The 16,941-nt window shown below is 49.0% G+C and overlaps 1 protein-coding gene across 7 annotated transcripts in view; it reads right to left on the reverse strand.

The window, feature by feature from the left end:
* myt1lb (myelin transcription factor 1-like, b) overlaps positions 1–16,941 on the reverse strand; it is a 109,267-nt gene that overhangs the window by 7,042 nt on the left and 85,284 nt on the right. For 5 of the 7 annotated variants that reach the window (XM_063496814.1, XM_063496819.1, XM_063496817.1 and 2 more), the window contains 12 exons: positions 14,879–14,986; positions 13,867–14,093; positions 12,691–12,977; positions 8,576–8,806; positions 6,354–6,475; positions 5,868–5,930; positions 5,069–5,137; positions 3,926–3,988; positions 3,765–3,848; positions 2,380–2,601; positions 915–1,009; positions 494–597 (listed from right to left, as the gene is read on the reverse strand). In XM_063496814.1, the coding sequence (XP_063352884.1) occupies positions 494–597; positions 915–1,009; positions 2,380–2,601; positions 3,765–3,848; positions 3,926–3,988; positions 5,069–5,137; positions 5,868–5,930; positions 6,354–6,475; positions 8,576–8,806; positions 12,691–12,977; positions 13,867–14,093; positions 14,879–14,986 (1,675 nt within the window). The remainder of the gene's footprint in view (positions 1–493; positions 598–914; positions 1,010–2,379; positions 2,602–3,764; positions 3,849–3,925; positions 3,989–5,068; positions 5,138–5,867; positions 5,931–6,353; positions 6,476–8,575; positions 8,807–12,690; positions 12,978–13,866; positions 14,094–14,878; positions 14,987–16,941) is intronic. The other 2 variants (XM_063496818.1, XM_063496816.1) reach the window with 2 other exon arrangements.

The following is a 16,941-nucleotide window of genomic DNA, read 5'->3' on the forward strand; positions in this document are numbered from 1 at the left end:
TGCACAAGGAGACGACCTTGAAGGGAAGGCTAAACGTTAATCAGGCGTGTGATGTTGGAGTTAAGCCGGGATTTGGTGAGGACGCCTAAACAGTCCAGCCTGAGGGAGCCTTCTGCTTCTCTTAAATTTGGCCTCCAGTTCAGCGGTTTGCTGACTGATATCTGCACACGCAGGGGGAGGAGCTACGTGAGACGTATGTCCGCTTTGACATGTGTTCCCCTCACTTCAAGCTGATCGCCACCCCTTATTCTAGCGTACCCACCTCTAAGTATTTGCAGGTAAATCTTATTAGATTGTCACTTCAAATAAAATATGCTGAAGTTCAAATTACACCTTTAGTTGGAGGCAGCATTACAGGAGGAGGTGCTCAAGGAGCTTTAGCCCCGCCTCGTGACCTCATTATAATCTCCATAACAACGTTTGGCTTTTGAGCTCTGAGGGGCGGAGCTGCAGAACTTACAATCACACCCGGTACAGACAGGAAGCGACTCACCTGTGTTCTGAGTTTGATCATGTCTGCTTCCACTTGTGAATTCGATTCACTTAAGTCTTTGATTTCTTCATCCAGCTGTTTGATCTCCTCGTCGTGCTCCAGCCCTGCACACAGGGAGGGACTCTCAATCACACGAGCACCTTCTGTGTCGAATAATTAAAAAGTGTGCCGGACGCTCGCCGTGCGACCGCCTCCACCTACGCCGCACCAGCTCGTTTAAGCTAATTAAGACTCAACAACCTCACAGACACATTACAGCAAACCCAGCCCTGTTCCTCGGCTCCCCTCATTATTCACACCCCGCTCTCACACACACTCCTGATTGGTCCATTATGTGGAATTGGAAGTCTCTTCAGTAAATCACTCCATGGCCGTGTTCCTGATTGGCTGTATTGTGTGTGTGAGTGGTAGTTGCGGTTACCGTTGCTGGCACGCTGCTGCTTTATTGTTAGCATTTCCACTCCGGAGAGCCTGGCTTTCCTCATGGCGGAGGTGGCACGCGGACAACCTGACAGACTGGAGGCAGCGACAAGAACAGGAAGCATTGTTTCAGTATATGATGGGCGCCACAGACACACACACAGCGAGCCAACGCTCTCCACAGATGGAAAACACAAACCCCCCTCCCCCCGACCCAGTGTGTTCTTCCTAAAGAAGAGACGCTCGTGCTGGTGTGGCAAACTTCAACCAAGCAGCAGCCTGCAGTTCCTGCACCGTCCAGCAGAGGCTCCAGAAATAAACATGTTTACAGCCCACAGTGCTGTCATCTGAAGCCCGGCACATATTTAATATACTGTCAATCAATCAATCAATCAATCAATCAGTCTTTATTGGCAGAATTTACGTCCATAGTTAAAAAAACAACACAACATATAAACCTTAAAAAATTATAAAATATTTTTAAAGACATAAAACCATAATATACATAAAAAACACAATTACATAAAAGAAATCAATAAATACACAAACAGTTTAACTGGTGCTTCCTCAGACTGGATGAGTAGCACTCTCTGTCGACCTGTGAGCTGCTAACCCTGTTAGCAGAGCCGTGCAGACGTCCAAACACCCACAGCTACAAACATCTGACTGACACGACCCCCTGTAGGTATCCTACCAAGGATTCTCATTGCATCATTATATGCAACGTGCAGTTTCTGCACTGCCCGTAAGATGTCCACAAGGGGGCAGCATATAGGGGTGTGCAATACGCTTTAAACAAAGCTACTGTAACTGACACCGAACAGAAGCAGTGTTTGGACATAGAGCTTACAGCGCTGTCTGTATATGTCATATAAGTGTAATTGTTTCCATGCAAAAGCTAAAGGAAGTGTTAAAAACCTCCTGCAGTCAGACATGTAACCCCCGTGAGTGACGCTCAGGCTAAAGGCTCTCCATCCAAGCTTGTCTCCTGGAACACGTTTGCTTATTCACTGTGAGCTCTTTCTGCACACATGGAAGCACGAGCGCTGCCAGTCCTGATAATTGATTCGAGTTTTTGACTCATTCAGCAGTCGAGCTGTGTTTTTCCTACGGTGGAGATGAAACTGTGTTCGTCTGTGGCAGAAGTTCCCACAAGTTGCTCGGCCGTCCCCCTTCTGTCCGGTTCATCCTGAATCAGCTCGATGGGCTTTGTGTCTGCAGACTGTGCAGCTCTTCCATCGTCTGAAGCCTCCATCTGGTTCTGTTCTCCTAATGTTTTGTCTGTAGGACGCAGCCCTGCCTGACCCGCCTGTCTGCCTGCTTACTGTGTTTCCATCCACACTGCAGTCCTGCAGAGAGCACCGCCCTAATAACACATCACAGTGCTGCCTGTGTTTATCCATTTATGTAGGGACTTTTATGCACGTCCTTCTCCTTAAAGCTCCGCCCACACACCCCTGACTCACCTCCGATGCGTCAGGAAGCTTCCGCTGACGTGACCCGAGCCGTCGCAGCCCGGCGTCGGGCAGGACATGCCCTCCGTCTTCCCGGACTTCCACGTGAACTGAATGCCATTCAGGTATCCGTCCTTTTGCCTCTTGGCTGCAATGGGGCATCCGGACGCGCTTCTGTGGGACGCGTACTTCCCCGTCACATGACCCTGACCGTCACATCCCGGGACCGGACACCTGAGGGGGGGAAAAAAATCACATTTCCATCATACAGGAGATAACGTCCTCTCTGTGACCTGCGAGCCGGAGCTCGTGCTTCCTCAGCGGCGAATTGCTGAACAGCTGATGTTATTTTTCTGTTTTGCGTCTTTGCTTTCGCTTCGATTTAAACAAAGATACGATCATCTTATTTTAAAGCTGTCCCAGTGGCAGCCCTTATCGCGGGGGGGGGAACAGTGACAGTGCATCAACACCCGCGCTAATCAGATGCATCGAGGCAGTAAATTATTCCAAATGTCACAGCACGCACAACGGATTACGGCTAAAGCCGTGGACGTATCAGTCCTGTCTGCTTTTAGTTCAGCCTCATGGAAAACAGATAGAGGGAGCTTCACCGGCTTTCTGCACTTAGAGGAATTTATTTCATTCATCTTCTGTCTGTTCTGCCCAAAGCTTCCCCTGAAGTGATGGGACAGTCCTCTCACACATGCAGGACAGTCTGAACTCGTCAGACTGAGCTGCTTTACTAGCTTCCTTCTGAGGAGAAATATCTGATTAGATCTACAGCACCCCCCCATCTGGGGCGTATCTCGTTTCCCCGCCCCTTCATTCATTCCTCACATAAACTCTCCATCATGCCGTCTCAGTGGGCCTCACTGATAAGTGCGCATAAACCAGGAAGACGCTCTTGTTTGCAGCAGCTTGTCTTCTTCTTTCGGCATGCCCCTGTAACCGCGGAGCATCCTAACACGGTCAGCGTGAGCCGACTGTCCTCGCAATCCGGCAGAATGAGGAGCGTCGGAGTATTGTTTGTGCTCTGCACCACCAGAGAAATCAATGCAGCTGCAGAGCTGAGGCCAGAGAAGCACATCGCGGGATTCGGCTAAAGTCAATCAATCTCTCTGCCTCCGTCTCCCTCTCTTTGTCTTTCCTACCTGTGTGTGTCTGCAGGAGACTGCAGAACCTCCCCCAGCCTCCTGTGAACTCAAACAACCCCGCGCTCTCCGACTTTCTCCTTCACACTCCGGCACAAACTTTGCATCATTTAAAAGTCATACATCATATCACGTGTCACGCGGGAAATATGTGGCGAGCAGAGCTGGTCCAGGAGGAGGAGGAGGAGGAGTTATCACCGGGGTTTAAGGGAGACAGAAGACAGATGATGAGTGTCTGTACTGTACCTGATAGGCTCCTGGTCCTCCTTGTTCTCTTTGCTGTGGATGATCTTTATCCCACTTTTCCTGGCACGCGGACACCCTGAAAGACTGTAGATAAATGACAGCGTTACAGAGAGGACAGCGATCTGCAGGATTAATACGTGCACGGCGCGGCGGTGCTTTACCTTCTGTGTGAGGCGTAGTTGCCAGTGATATGTCCCGAACCGTCGCACCCTGGTGTCGGGCACCTGGGGCACAAAACGCAAAAAGGGCTCAGGGCCTACGGCATCTCAGCTGCAACACGCCACATTCATTTAAAGGAAAGAGCTGCGAGGTCTGCTTAAGATGGATGATCTGATATCCTCCTGTCGGTGTTGTTCCCACATCATCATAATAAATGTTGTTCCAGGTGCAACATTGCAAGTGACCAATCACATTGTTGTGACGTCATACTTTTGCAAGCCAAGCGAATCATTCATTTATGAAATTCCAATGTTGCAAGGACAATATGTATAATGCTTACCGTTTATTAAAGAACAGTATCCTGAAATGCAAAGAATTCAAACTGCTGGATCGGCGGACAGAGGCGGTTTCTCGCAAGTTAAGTAGATTTTTTTTTAAGGCATTTTTTCCAAAGTCGCAAAAGTATGATGTCACAACAATGTGATTGGTCACTTGCAATGTTGAACCTGGAACAACATTTATTATGATGATGTGGGAACAACAGCGACACAAGGATATCAGATCGTGCGCTTAAGATCAGTGTCAGAAACCGCAGTTCCTCTAACGTCCACAGGAGGCTCTAAGAGCCGGCCAATCCCCATCCTTTCATAACGGCCGTGCTCAGCTTTTTAAATCACATCATCTGACCGATAACACAGCTGCTGGGAGGTTACCGTAGTAACTGAGCCGCCAACAAGTCCGAGCTGCAGTTTAGGTGAAATTCTGGGATGTTACTCGGCACTGATCGGCTCACCGTCTGGTACAAATATCATCACTTTGAAACTTGAGGGTTAGAGCAGCTCCATGTGCAGATGTGAGGACGTTACTGTGTTCCACACACTGATCTTAATTCGGAGGCTTCTTTAACAATATTTACGTCTTTTTTTGCCATAAAATCTCCTGCTGCTGTGGTTACGTCCTCACACACTCTTTTCTCCATCACTGTTGGATTTAAATCACATGCACGTCTTTCCCACTCGGACCTTTTCAGGTCCCCTCAGCTCTCTCACTCAGGCCCTGCCTGCAAACCTCTCCGTCAGCAGCGCGAACATTTGTGTGAGCTCGACATACAAATAAACGTGTGAGTGAATCATGTCACGCCTTACTTGAGCTCTTGCGCGTTGTTGGCCAGCATGCTTCGAATGCTTTTGTCAGCTAAAGGACAACCTGAGAGACTGGAAAATACAGCAGTGGAGCGTTAGTCACACAAGGATCAGGGAGGGAAATCTCCAACACTCCCACTACTGAAACACAACACAAGCAGCCTGCACTCACACTCCCGCTCCAAAGCATGCACAGAAAACACAAGATATCAACCAGGAAATGTAATAAAGCCATGATGCACGTGCAGGGAGCTGAGCTTTAACGTTAACCCTCTGAGTATTTGCGCCCGTGGCCAAAGGTCGGGTGCAGCGCTTGGCTCAAACGGGGCTGAAGGGCGTTTCCGGAAACTTTGCCGGGATCGTGAGTTTCGATGTGGGGAATCCAAAAGTGTGAGGCTTCGCTCGCTCCGTGCACACTCGTCCCACACTCAGCATTTCTGCTTCCACCTGCCGTCTCTGAATGCTAAATGCTTAGTCTGCATCACGCTGTGGGAAAGGCCTGGAGGACCGAATAACACCAGCTTAGACGGCTTTACGCACGGCCCATCGAGGGATGGCTTCATCCCGGGGTTTAGCTTAGGAAAATGAGCATGTAGCCGATCTTTAATTAATTTCTAGTCTCTTCTTATTCCCGTATTTCAGCCCCGCTTCAGCGTGACCGGTCAAATAGTCAAAGGGCTAACAGATAAGAGAGAGAGAGGGAGAGAGAGAGCCTACAGGTGTCTGACAGCATAGTCGAGGTAAGCTGAAAACAATAAAGAGAAATAGACTTAGAGTCCACCAGGAGAAAAGGAAGTCACACCTTCGATGTGAGGCGAAATTGCTCGTCAAGTGACCACTTCCATCACACCCCGGTGTGGGACATCTGCCACCGGAAAAATAGACAGATTTATAAGCCCAAAGGGAAGGAGAAGGAAAAGTGAAAATTAGAGAAAAAGCGGGGGAGGGGGGTCGTTTCTGGTGTGTTCGGTTTTCATTGTTTCCAGTTTAGCTTCACTGTACTCTGCTTCATACTCCTGACAGCTGCCGCTGCCGCGTCCATAAAGCGTCTACCGCAGCGCAGGATTTACCAGGTCTGAGATCAGCGTGGACACACGGATAACGCTGGGAAATAAAAGTCATAGAGCAAAGCCACTGCCAGCAGCGCCGCACGGGAGGGAGGAGGAAGGGAGGTGGTAGGCCGAGAGGACGATGGAGGAAGAAACAAGGTGGAGGGGAAGCAGAGCATGAGTGGGGAGAGGCAGGTGGGGTCAGGTGGGAGGAGGAGGAAGAGGAGGAGGGCGCTTACGTTATCAGGTCCTTCTTCGTCTCCTTGCACTGGAGGTATTTGGGCTTGGGGCTCGGCATGTTGACGTCTGTGGTGTAGGAGCGGTCGTCCAGGAGGTCGTGGAAGGGGTCGAGGTCGTCCGGCTGTGGGACGAGGGCGTGGAGCAGGAAGACACGGGGGGAAGAGGAAAAAAACGTTTTTTTATTGGTTTTACACTTTTCAATAAATCCAATCTTTCCATTAAAGGAACAGTTCACCTCAAATCACATCGAGATGTTTTCCAGCTGCACGTTTTCAAATATGATGGAACAAACTTACGGAAATTTAAACAGATACAGGAATAAATAAACGGCTCCGATAATAAATGTGCGAGACATTTTTAGATAAACTTCATTTATCCAGCAGCCAAAACATTAAATACGTCTGCGTAGAGGAATAAATACATTTAAACAAATAATTTAAAGCCACATAAAAGAAATTAAATATAAGAAATAAAGTAAATAAACAAGTACAATAATTATGAAATAATTTAAATAGAGTTAATGATGTTTCATTGTTATTTGTATCTATGCTGTTTTTACTGATCTATATTTAGTTATGGATTTATTTCCTGTTACATTTCTTTATGCATGTGCTTTTAAATAAACAGGAACACTAAAACAAAGGTAGTGATTTTCACATTTGATAAAATATTCACTGACATTATGAATATATTTATTGCATTTCTTTCATTTTGGCCCTTCCTGTCCTCCGTAGCCTCGAGGCACAAACTGCCAAAATTCTTTGTATAATTTTTTGTGTGCTTGGAAAATAAACTGGAAACAATTAGAGAAGCAAATAAAAACACAGATATCAATAAATTACATATTTATAAATTATTTAATTCCTGCGTTTATTTTGGACCATTTTTTATGTAAAAGTCTTTTTATTCCTTTGTTTTGGCAGTTTCGATCCTCCGTACTTGCTCTCGCACAAACTTTGCCGTGTGATCACAGCCTGGTCGTGGTCGTCTCTCAGCGGGCGTGAAATCTTAAAATGTAGGAGACGTCTGATAAAACACAATAAACCAAAGTGAGTGTAGGACGAGCTCGATGTGGTCACGTGTGGTTCGAACGATCATCGCTGTGAGTCTGACAGGAAGTAAGCCCTGAGAGGAAGCACTGCCTCCCTCGTGCCTTTGCACACATTCATGGTGAGAACACTCAGGGAGTCGGCCCCCTCGTGATGCAGCTTTCGGCCACTAGATGGCACTGCGGTGAAGCGTCAGCGCGCCGCCTCCTGTGTTCTGTGGGCCTTTGTCTGCAGTGCTTGCGGCCGGGGCTCGACAGCCGTGGATGCAAATCCTCTTTTCCTTCCCTCAGTGCTTGCAGTGTATGTACAGTAATGCCCATAAAGAGACAGGTCCAGATACAGCCCAAATTATCCAGCACTCAAGCTGTCTCAGGGTGCGCGACGCTGGGTCGGGCCAGCCAGTTTCGCCAATTAAAGGGAGCGCAGGCTGCGAGGCGGCCAGGCGGGGGAACGACGCAGGCATACTCAGAGATGCAGAAAGTAGGCTAGCATCTACACACTCCCAAAGAGACACACACACACTCTTATGAATATTCACACACAGCAAAAGAGGCACATGTACTGTACATGCATGCGCCCGTCGCAGCAGTGGTGCATTGATTTCCTGCAGTTCTTTGATGAGATGAGCTATTCCGATTCCCTCCCAAGGTGCTACTTTGCATAATTCATTTTTGGAGAGGAGCAAAATGTAAAAACAGAAAGCCAGCATGCAGCGAGCACGACGCAAACAGAGACGGTAACTCCGCGCACGGCGGCGCTGACATCAATTAACATGCAGATTCATTAGGTTTCCCTCAAAAATCCCCCTCATATGACTTTCTAATGATTCCAAATATAACAGCGAGTCAGACGGCGAGGTAAGAAACCTCGAAGACGATCAGACGGCAGTGCAAATGTTTGACTTGGAGACAGAGTGTTGAATCAATGGCTTGGAGGGAGATAATTTGGGCTGAGCCTCGCTGAGCAGACAGCGTAAGTGACGCATGCCAACTGTATGGTCTATCAGCTTCCAGAGACACACTCCTGCTTTGTAATTATCACCAGCAGCGTCACGGCCGCCTGTGGTCCGCCGCTCCCCTCCCTCACCCTCCTGCGCGTCACTCATCCGTCACGAACATTCAAAGATGGAGACAGACGTGATCTCGGCGACCTTTAGGCCGTGACCCCTTTACCTCTTTCTCGTCCTCGTCTATGTGTTTGATCTTGGTGTAGTCTACGGGCAGGTCCCAGCAGTCTGCCGCGTCCCCCATGCCGTAGCAGCGGGAGCCCAGCAGGGCGGCCTGCCTCTGGGGGGACATGGGCTCAAGGGGCGTTAGCACCGAGTCGCCTGCGCCGCCGCTGCAAAGACGCTTGCTCACGCTCAGGTCCAACGTACCATTCTCATCGACATCTAGACCGGGACTCTGCAAGGTGCGCGGGGTCGGCGTGTGCGTGCGTTTAAAGTCGGGAGGATGAGGAGGCGGGGATGGAGAGAAAGGGATAAAAGAGAGAGAGAGAGAGAGCGTCTGATTAACAGCAGTCAAACATTTTCAGGCTCTATGGTCAGAGATGGGTTAAAGACTGAGGAGGAAGAAAAGTTTGCAGCTGCAGTTCAAACATCTGAAACAGCGCTCCAATTCTGTTTGGTGTTTTTGCCCAAGTCTGCGTAGGAAGAAACATTAGCAGAGCACAGTAACAGATTCAGGAGAGGGTCAAAAAGCCGAGGAGGTCGTCAGCGCGTCCCTCTGCGAACCCTCCTCTTCCTTTCTGTCTCCGTCTCTCTTTCCTTCCATCCCACCACTCTGCAGTGTGTGTTTGTGTGCGTTTGTGTGTCGGTGTGAGTCTAATGTGAGCGGACATCGCGGGGGGAGCAGAGGCTGAGGGTTAGGGAGGGGTGATGAGCAGCGGCGGTTGAAACAACACCCAAAAATAGAGACAGAACTGGACTGGAACGAAGTGGGCCGAGATTCGGGACCTGAAACTTCCCGGCTGCAGGGTCGTTTATCCGAGGAGGAAAACGTCACACGAGGAACAACAAAAAGTAAGTCATGCACGAGTCCCGTCTCCTAAAAATCCCCAAACAGCTGAAATACAAGCCTGGCTTCTCCCTGCAGGACGTGTCTGTGCAGCTCGTGTTTGTCTCTGTGGGTCGTGTGGAAAATATGATTTCTTAGTTTCTGCAGATTTATCAGCTTACAAAGATAACCCGAGGAAATGATGCAGAGACAGAGTGATCCACACCTGTGTGCAAAAGTAACTGGCCCCTGAACCTCACCAGTGTAATGACTGCAGTCAGTGTTTGTGATGACGTCACTGTGGAGGACCCACTCTGCGCACCACAGTCTGAATCCAGACGCCGTGTTTGAGGTCACGCCGTGTGTTCTGGATCCTTGTTGAATTCAGGACATGAACTGATCTCCAGCCTGCTTCACTTCGTCTCACAGCGATCAGGCTGGTGTGGAGCTCAACTCAGTTTATTCATCATTTATAAAGTTTGGTGCTTTTAATCATCCCTGTATTTACTCGGGTTATCTTTGTCTGATATCAAAGTTAATTCTGAAACAAATATGCAAAACACTAAGAAATCGTGAAAGAGGCAACGACTTTTCCACAGCACTGTGTCTGTTACACAAACAGGAAAAACAAGTACAACGAGAATAATCCAGCAAGGGGACGAACACAGTCCCCACAGGGAACCTGAACCTTGTTCTCTGGGATTAAAGTCCTCTGGATTATACACACACCACATCCCAACATACGTAGGCTCAGTGCAGGTTTCACCCAGCCCTACAGCTGCAGTCTCCTCCGCCCTCCACAGGGGGCTCCACGCAAACTCGCTCATGTCCGAGGCTTCGTAACTAAACGTCATCGCCATCGGGCTGCTTCTCCCATCTTTGCTGTAATCCCAGAATACGGAGCATCCCGGGACAAAGGCTTTTTAAACTAGAACCGGATCTTGTGCAAACCTCACTGAGCAGAGCCCCAGTGTCCTGGATGAAAGTCTTGTGGATTGTAAGTAAGAGTGAAAGTTGCTTTTACTGGTTTTACTGGTTGCACCTTTGTGCTGCTGTGGTTACAAACAGAGCACAGTGATAAACAAAGAGTCTGAGGCACGGCCGCGGCGGCACGTGGCTCGCCGTGCGTGCCGCTGACTCGTTGCCCTTGTGAGCGTGCTCAGCACATCGCCCTCTCCTTGTCAGCCGTTGTACTGTGTGTCACTGCCCAATTAACGTGACCCACCCCTTCATATCGAGTTAACGAGGATGAGATGTAGAGAGGGCCGCCTTCCTGATCCGCCCAACCCCCTGCGGTGACCCCTGGCCTCCGTTGCCATGGCAATGCTGGGTGTAAAGGGGCCAGGTCGCTGACTAGTTCTGGCCACATTATTTCCGCCCTCTAATTCCAGTTCTTAAAATAAAACCAGCTTCGCTGCTCGCTCTGCTCTCTGGTTCCTGCGACTGCTTTTTCCCGTCGCCGTGACTCCTGCTCTCGGTGCTGCTCTCAGACCTCTGTGAACATCAAACAACGATTATTACGTACAATAATAACGTGACACGTTTCCAGCTGATTTCAACGTTCCTGTGATTGGCTGCCCCTCATCAACAGATCTGAATCGCAGATCTCTATGACATCACAGAACGCCAAAGGAAGTCTGCAGCCGGAGCCTCTGGCCCACAGAGCTGTCGTGTCAACCACAGGACGAGCACGAACATGACAGAACAGAAGCAGAAGTGTTATAGATGCAATCTCAGTCAGCATGACAACAGTCTGGTCCACATCCTTCTACATGCATACCTGCACAAGCGTGCTTTTCCACCTGAGGAAGACTTCTGCCTGAGCCAAAAAGACCCGGGAATCGACCCAGCAGCACGTGGCTGAGACGAAGGTGGGAGGTGCTACCAGGAGAGAGTGATTGGCAGATGCAGATCTCCAAGTTCAAGATTGCTGTTCAACCAGGAAAGAGAGGACCGCCCACTCTGGGTTGGGGAGGAGTTGCTGCCCCAAATAAAGGAATTCAACTTCTCTGGTTCTTATTAATAAGTTGGGAGAGAGGAGCGCTGTACTGGTCTGTTGTGGTGAAGATTTCTTGGTACACTTATGTTCCTACAGCCATGTGATAGATGGAGGACAGAAGCAGCAGGGTCACTCAGGAGGACCGAGGGGGTTCATCTGACCAGGAAACCTCCGGGGTGGCTTCTATCTGAGGTGTGTCGCATGTTGGACTGGCAAAGCAGACCCAGGACACGGGCATGCCTCCGAGGAGCTGGAGGAGGTGGCTGCTCGGAGGGAGGTCCAGGTATCTCTGTTTACAGCATTGCCCTGTGACCTGCATAAATGGTTAGCAGTGACCTTTTGTAAAACCTCAGCTTGTGTAATAATGAGCTGTAAAAGGGGCCGAAAGCTCCGGCTCTGACTTGAACACAGTGTGGAGGTGCCTCGGTCAGACTGGACCTCAGTGCTGTACGACATGGCACAGACCGATCCTTCAACCAGCAGGCAGAGGAGGAGGAGCAGGTGGAGGGACTGACTGAGAAACAGGGAGGTGTGTTTGTGCAAAGCTTCATAAAGAAACCGTCCACACCCCGAGTCCTGTGCGATACACCTCCTCTCCTCTGTGACATTTACAAATCTGCCACCTTTCCTTTATTCTCACTTCTGTCGCCCTCCTTCTCCGCCGTGCTCTCTGCTGTCAACATTAGCATTAAGCCAGCATTAGCCTGCCGCTGTGCGCTCCGTCTCCGGCCTCCATTTTCCGGCTCAGCGTCCGGGCGCAGATAATACAGGAACACCGTCACCTTATCTCCTCAGAAATGACACACTGGACTCACGCCGTGTCAAACGGGGCCTCGTCCTGCTCCTATCTGATCCCCAGACGGAAAATAAAAAACTGCCCGCTGAGCTGTGAGTGTGCGACACAGGCTGGATCTGTGTGTGTGTGTGTTTGTGTGTGTGTGCGCGCGCTCTTTGTCAGCGTTGGTGTGACTGACGCACAGAGATAATCTTGCAGTGGATCGGTGCGCTTGTGTAACCCCGTGGGTGCACGTCGGTCTCGAGCCGTCGCAGAAGTTCGCATCACTCCGGGAGCATGTTAGGAGCAGCACTTAGGGGTCTTTTATTTTGAAAATTGAACTGATTCTCTAAGCTGTTCCTGTGTCTGACTTCCTGCCTTCATCTTCTTCTTCCATGCGTGGCAGTGTGAAATAACTCGCGGCTCGAGTGGGCGCGATCAGAGGGCGGACGCCTGAGTAAGACTGCTGACCTCACTTTACAACAGGTGCATTTAAAGGACATCGTGGCGGCGCCCTACCTGCGAGCACAGGTCCTGCGGCTTCCCCGCCATGTCGTGGGGCATCTCCCGGCAGCGCGTGGACAGGTTGAGGATGGCGGTGGCGGCCATGTGGGCGGCCTCCATGTCGTGGCTGTAGTCGAAGCTGCTCTTGCTGCAGGTGCTGCTGGCGCTGCTGCCCCCGCCGCCGCCTCCCGTGCCCCCTCTGCCGCCACCGCCGCCACAGCTCAGGCTGCTGCCGCTGCTGCTGGGGGCGTAGGTGCTGGTGGTGCTGCTGGCCGAGCTGGAGTTCTTGCAGTAACGTTTGGCTGCGGATGCATACGAGAAATTCAACATGAGAAGAAGAAGCAGAAGTTTTTCCAGAAATACGAACAAAAGTGTCAGATTCACACGTCAGGCCTGAAACAGCGAGCCAAAGCCCAAAAGCTTTTAGTTCAGCACATCACTGACTAACGCTGGGTTAGACGTGCTCCATGCAGATGCTGCAGATGTGTCACAAACTCACATGGTTCACTGTTTCTTATCTCACAGTTTCTTTCTCAGCAGAGCAAAGAAGTTACTGAGAAGTTTGTGCATGTCAGAGTTAGTCGCTCTAAAGGTTTCACCAGCGTTCAGATTTCAGAAATTCTCAAAAATATAAAATGAAACTTTGCTGAATGCTTAAAATTACTGATTTTTATTTCACTAATCTTCACTTTGGCAAATTTTCCCATGTGCTGCATTCTTGCTAATTAGCAGCAGGGGGCAGGATACTAGCTCTGAAGCCTGATTGGAGCCTCCAGGTCAGCTGACCTCTGAGCTCGGTGAACTGTTGCCTGATGAGTTTGTGTCTCGGTCGCTGCTCTGAGGTCTGAATAAAACATGAAGGTCATTCTGCTGCTAGAGTCTGAGCAGGAAGCAGGAGAAGGCGGGGCTACACTGAGTCTCACAAGGTTGTTACACTGTAACAGTGTAGAGTGTGTATTATTTAAAAACATGCAGTTTTTACTGGTTTTCAGTGTTTTTACTAACAAACTGAAGCAAACGAAAGAAAATGAATTGCTGTCTATTTTTAATCTTTTTCTCTTTGTAAACTCATTTCAGTGACTTTTAAAATGCGTCTTTACTTATTATGTTTAACGTGGTCCCGAGGTCCCTCCCTAAGGAACATCGGCGTGTTAGAAAACCCGTCACACAAATGTCTCGAGTTTGTCGTACCGTCGTAGCCTTTGGGCGACGTGTCCCTCTGCCCATGCACTTTGGGAGCGATGGCCCGTTTCCCGTACACGTGGTGGTTGTTGCCGCCGTCGAAGGCGCTGTAGTCAAAGCTGGTCTTGGAGTACTTCTCCAGCTCCTTGGCCAGGTTGGAGCGGGGCGTGCTGGTGGAAACATTGTTCTTGTAACCATACTGTGGATAGTCCAGTTGTTTGACAAAGCACATTGGCCTGGAAAATAAATGACGAGGGGGTGGAAGTTGGACCGAGGCATTTAACATTGCCCACGGGGGGAGGAGAGGAAACTTGGGGTTCGGCTAAAAATGGGCAGACTGAGGGGAAGATGGGAATACCGGAGGGTTAGAGGGTGGAGGGTGGGGCTGGGTGATGGAGACGTGTCCCTTTTATGTGCCACAGCATGGATGTTTCTGCTCTTCCCTCAAAAACATAATCCTGCTACAAGTATTTTTCAAGCGTAGACAATAAAAACAGCTAAATTAAATTTACGCTTTTATTACTCTTGCATACTTCTGATATGCTTTCATCATCTGATATGCGTTTATGGCCTCAATCGGAGACCGAGAAGAAATGAAATGCAAGATCTTAAACTGCTGATGTTCAGTTAGATATAAATATAAAATGTACAATTACTTATGACTTTTTCATCACAGCATTTTCATGACTATCACAGAGGCGCTCGTTCAAAAAGCTTTGCCTTCGCTCTGATAAATGAGGCCAATTTTGTTAAATGTTATAAAGCGTCCATGACGAGCAGAGCGATGAACATGCGGTCTCTTGGATGTGTTCTCAGGGGACGGGAGAACACGAGCATGAAACAAAAAAGGGGAAGACGTCAAGTCTCAATTACAGGATGCACGTGAAGAAAGAACATAACGTTCCAACATGACAAGAGCATTTTATTCTGCTTAAACCAGAACAAAGCCACGTCCCGCCTGCCGCTGCACTGCATTCACAACACACTGTGCTGAATTCTGGGGGTGTGGAGTGAATACTACCTTAGGACTCGGTCGGACGCCTGGTTGGACTTGGGCCCGTCGCAGCTCTGGTGCTTCTCCTTGGCTTTGGCCAGCTTCTCGGCGGCGGCGATGGGACACCCTGACAGACTGCAAAGAGAGAGCGAGTGGTGGAGGACGCGTTTTGATAGGTGAAAGTGTTACAACGAACGCACACGCCGCGAAGCGTCGGGCTCGTTAGAGCGCCTGTCAGAGCGTCAGCCGGGCTGAAAACAGCTCGAGCACATCTGCCTGTCAGACAGTCGATTGCGGCGTCTACTGTAGTTCACAAAGTGTTAAAAAGTGAGGAAAATTAATGAATTTGCATTTTAAGTAACAACGCAGTCAGTAACAGCTTGTATGTTTCTGGTTGAACAGCTTAAAATCATTCTCAGAATAGATATTCCCATATGGACAAACGTGCTCGTTTCCTTCAAACACCTGCTGACAGGAAACGCAGCGCAACTTCCTCCTGACAAATAACTGACCAAATGTGACAAAAGTTCATGTTGTTATCCTTAACCCCGATTATTCTCCATCCAGGCTGTCAGCTGCAGCGCTGGAAAAATGATCTGTGACAATGGCCCGGAGCCAGCGTGGAGCACCTGCCATCAGGGTGCATCAGATGGGGAAGTGTGAAGGAGCACACGATGGAGGCTTCTATCAGCTCTTTCTGCTCCACGTCTGCAGCGCACGCCTGTTTTGCGCCGCCGCCGTGTCACCGAGCGCAGCGGGGAGGCGTTCTGGTCCTCCCAGGTCTGCACCTCTCCCGTCACCCCGGCTGAGTGGCAGAGAGGTGCTAATGGCTGTTGCTACGCCCGACTCCCTGAGCATCTGCTGTGGGTGACACTCCTCTTTCACTGTCACCTCGCCCCGTCTGACAGGCACGAGCGCCCTGCTATTTTGGTTTCTCCCTCCAAACCTGCACCTGACGGATGCCATTTTTTCCCGCCGCGAGCTGATAAATGATTTATGCTGCCGAGCCGCTGCATTTGGAGCAGGCTCGACTAAAATATGGCAGCTGGACTACTTTAATTATGTCCTGCGATCCAGGCAGGGCTATCTGTGGAAGACCAAAACTGCTATAATCAAAAATAACTAAGTAACGACTCAAAGAGCCTCTGAAACAAGTGTTTTATGAAAGGTTTTCATTGTGCAACTTGAATATTTTTGAGGTCCCAACATGACCTTCAGTCAGCTTCCTGTCGTGGCCCCATCACAATCAGCATTATTATAATTAATGATACCACAGCAACATCTTATAGTCTAAAGTCTGAAGGGTTTTTTCTCTAACAGCACTGGTATGATGGGATGTCTGTGACGCAGACGAGCAGAAACCAACGTTTCACTGCAGGAAATTTCAAAAAGTGCATTCTGGGTAAATTTTAAAGATTCATAGCTCTTATAATGCACCTATTAACTTTGATAAAGTGGTGAAACTGTTGTCATGTACATAAACAGAAATTCTCCGTAACTGCTTACATTCACCGTCCAGTCAGAACTTCACAGATGTGAAACAGGAATTGATGCTTGCAGACTGACTCAGGTGAGTGCAGCGTGTCTGCAACCCGTCTGTGTTTGTAAGTAAAACCTTCGCCAGTCTCTTTGAGTCGGGCTGCTGTTGTTTGGAGGCAGGCTGCCTCCCAGCAGAGGCTGAGGGTGTTGCATGGTAAGGCCTGTGCGTCTCATTGGTCAAAAAAATTAAACACAAACACCAGGCAACCACCAATTTTAACTGATTGCAATTAAGTTGCTGTCCAATTTTCACTGTAGTGTGACTACAAGTAGCCAGCAAAAAAACCACATCAGACTATGTTTTATGTATTTAAAGACATATCAGCTTTTTTGATTAACTCATTTATTTTTAAATATGGCAGTGTTGGTCCTCCATATGTTTTCCACATAAACATAGTGTGAGAGGAAAGCAAAAATAACGAGTTTAAGGATAATTAAATCAAGCGAAAAGGACACGAAGGGTGCAAACAGAATCCATCAAACATGTATGAACCAAAATAAGTCCCACAGTAAAAAACCTGAAATAAGTCCAACAATAAATAGCCGAAATA

Source organism: Pelmatolapia mariae, linkage group LG16_19, assembly GCF_036321145.2.
Source record: "Pelmatolapia mariae isolate MD_Pm_ZW linkage group LG16_19, Pm_UMD_F_2, whole genome shotgun sequence".
In the NCBI taxonomy this organism is placed as follows: domain Eukaryota; kingdom Metazoa; phylum Chordata; class Actinopteri; order Cichliformes; family Cichlidae; genus Pelmatolapia; species Pelmatolapia mariae.